General features: G+C 36.3%; 1 protein-coding gene across 1 annotated transcript; it reads right to left on the bottom strand.

The window, feature by feature from the left end:
- Positions 1 to 465: 465 nt before the first annotated feature.
- On the bottom strand, positions 466 to 1584 carry LOC122017170 (transcription factor LAF1-like). Its single transcript, XM_042574708.1, has 3 exons — positions 1442 to 1584; positions 1210 to 1339; positions 466 to 1079 (listed from the first exon to the last, which is right to left on the bottom strand). The coding sequence occupies exons 1-3, from the start codon at positions 1581 to 1583 to the stop codon at positions 548 to 550; spliced, it is 804 nt and encodes a 267-aa protein (XP_042430642.1). The 5' UTR covers position 1584; the 3' UTR covers positions 466 to 547.
- Between the last annotated feature and the right edge of the window lie 1014 nt (positions 1585 to 2598).

Raw genomic sequence — 2598 nt, forward strand, 5'->3', positions numbered from 1 at the left:
TATATAAGCAATCAAAACTTGTAACAAAAATCAGTGTGCATTGTTTTGAAAATATAATTGTTCAAGGCTAGTAATGTTTCAAGTTAACTGTCAATATAAATAGTGTCTGTCACATTTCAAATTATATATATTTAAATATAAAATTTATTCTCAAACTTACCTGTTCGTTTAATTTCATTTTAATCGTGCTATCAAATTATTGAGTTGCATATGGAAGCAACCCCCCATTTTGATCATGAAAATGAGACATCGACATGGACTGTCAATCATTTTTCCAAAATAAAAAAGAAACATGTTTTTTTCTCCCTTTGTTTAACTTGAAGGTCACCTCATATCATATTCTGCTTTGATAGTGATGGTGGCTAGAGATAAACTATTCCGAAATTTATTCTTTTGTTTCATTCGGTGTGGGCATCCATACCATCAAAGAGTCCTCATCTTGAAAACAATAATATAACTGCTGATTCTCACACACGCTATAAGAATGTCTTAATTACAAACAAATTGACGTTTTCTTACAAACAAGTCTATATCTTTCACCTGTAGACTAATAAAACAAATCATGATTTAGCTCAAAACAATTGTTTGCTTCACTAAATGAAGATAGATCATAGGGAATTGGTTCCGCAGGTTCAAACTGCAACTGAAATTCTCCATACATGCTCAAGTCCTCCATGCCATGCACACCCGCGTTCGCACTCGCCATCTCAACATTCTCAGCCTGCCTAAGCTCGGGACTCGGGACATAAGTCGTCGTCCCACTACCATTCAGAACCCATGAGCTCTGGTCCGTACTGTAACCGAACATCGGCAACCAATCTGCAAATAGTACTTTCGGAAGAGGAGGTTGATCATTGCTGTTGTTTATGATGGATTCAGGGCTCACTGAGTATGATGCTTCTTGTGAAATTGAGGATTCTGAAAATGAGATTTGGCTATCGTTCTCTTCCGACAGTACTTGTTCAGGCTTTGAATGGCATTCATCAACCTTAGGGAGCTTCTTCTTGAGATAAGTGTTCCAGTGATTCTTCACTTCGTTGTCTGTTCTTCCTGGCAGATGCATCGCAATCTGAGACCACCTGTGGCCGGCACCAGTTTCAAATTGCTTATGACTCTCACGAACAAAGCAAAGCAAAGAAAAACTAGATATAACAACAATAAATGTTTCAACAACAAATTAAAATCAATGATCTTTTTCAGAACCCTCACTTGTTGCCCCACATGGTGTGGAATTTCACAATAGTCGCCTCCTCCTCAGCAGCAAAAGCGCCGTGATTGAGCCCTGGCCTCAGGTAATTTATCCATCTCAACCTGCAGCTCTTTCCATTCCTTTGTAAACCTATAAAAATTAGTAGTTTTTTCATTGCCAAAAAGATTGCTTAAAGCGAACTGTTGTAGTTTAATTACATGAAGTATAGACTCTAGTTAATTAATTAATTACCAGCTTTGAGAGGGACTGAGCTCCAGCAACAATGGCCATGTTTGAGGATGTAATCCTTGAGCTTCTGGTCCTCATTAGGAGACCACAGGCCCTTCCTGCAGTTCACCTTTGTCTTCTCAGTCCCACACATCTTGCACACCATCACGAGCAATGAGTGGAAGGAAGAAGAGCTCGAATTTATAGGCACTTGGTCAACCGCTACGGCAGAGGTCTGAGATTTTAATAGATATTATAGGGTTGGTGACTGATCAATGTCTCACCAAAACCCTTATGGAATTGCAACGTCAATGATAATTTTAACAATGACTATGATTCATCATGTAAAACATGCATGCCGCAGAGCACGTATTAATAAATGTTTGTTATTTAATCAAAACAAGCTCTTAAATTTAGTTTAGTTTAATTTAATTTAGTTTAATATAGTATGTAACTTGTTCATAAAATATAATTTCCCCCTGTGAGCAACCATGCATGGTTCAACTGTTCATATTAACCCTAATTTTCTCCTTACGTCAGATTTAACTCTTGCCCGTGATTAGGTGTTATAATTTAAAGTTCGGTCTTCTTCTAGCTTTTTTTTTCCGTGATTAGGTGTTATAATTTAAAGTTCGGTCTTATTCTAGCTTTTTTTTTCTTCTCTGTAATAGTGATGCTTGAACCAAAATACACTAATGGAGATTTTGGCACTATTTTTCATCTGTTTTTTTCTAAATATAGACAGATAATTTTCCTTGTCATGCAGTTGGCAAATGAGATTATAGAAGATTTAATTAGATATTATTTATCGTTTCGTTAGGCTTCTGTAATTAGAGCCTTAATAAATTAACTTGATGTTAATAATTATTGTTATGTTCAAAGGATGTTCATATATCGCTATAATAATATGATATTATTTATTTTAATCTAGACTCTCATGATTTTATTCTTGGCCTCTTCCCAAAAAGTATCATGTCAATGGAGATATCCTACATCCTTTTAATCCCATGATATTTTCCAAATCTTTTCAATGAGGGACTTTGATTGAATCCCAACAATCCTCCCCTAAAACGAAAAACCATCATTACTCTCATGATCTATGCCTCCCTATGAGTATTCAGTCATTCTTGACTTGCTTCGGACCTTCCCGCGAGTATCCGATTATCCTGACCCACTCCGGA

The sequence above is a fragment of the Zingiber officinale genome, chromosome 8B, assembly GCF_018446385.1.
Source record: "Zingiber officinale cultivar Zhangliang chromosome 8B, Zo_v1.1, whole genome shotgun sequence".
NCBI classification, from domain to species: Eukaryota; Viridiplantae; Streptophyta; class Magnoliopsida; order Zingiberales; family Zingiberaceae; genus Zingiber; species Zingiber officinale.

Excerpts from the sequence above, each read along its gene's own strand:
- LOC122017170 (XM_042574708.1), bottom strand. The coding sequence starts at position 1,583 with ATGGTGTGCAAGATGTGTGGGACTGAGAAGACAAAGGTGAACTGCAGG. Across the intron at positions 1,340-1,441 it reads CTCAGTCCCTCTCAAAGCTG|GTTTACAAAGGAATGGAAAG; the intron begins GTAATTAATTAA and ends TAATTTTTATAG. Across the intron at positions 1,080-1,209 it reads CACACCATGTGGGGCAACAA|GTGGTCTCAGATTGCGATGC; the intron begins GTGAGGGTTCTG and ends TGCCGGCCACAG.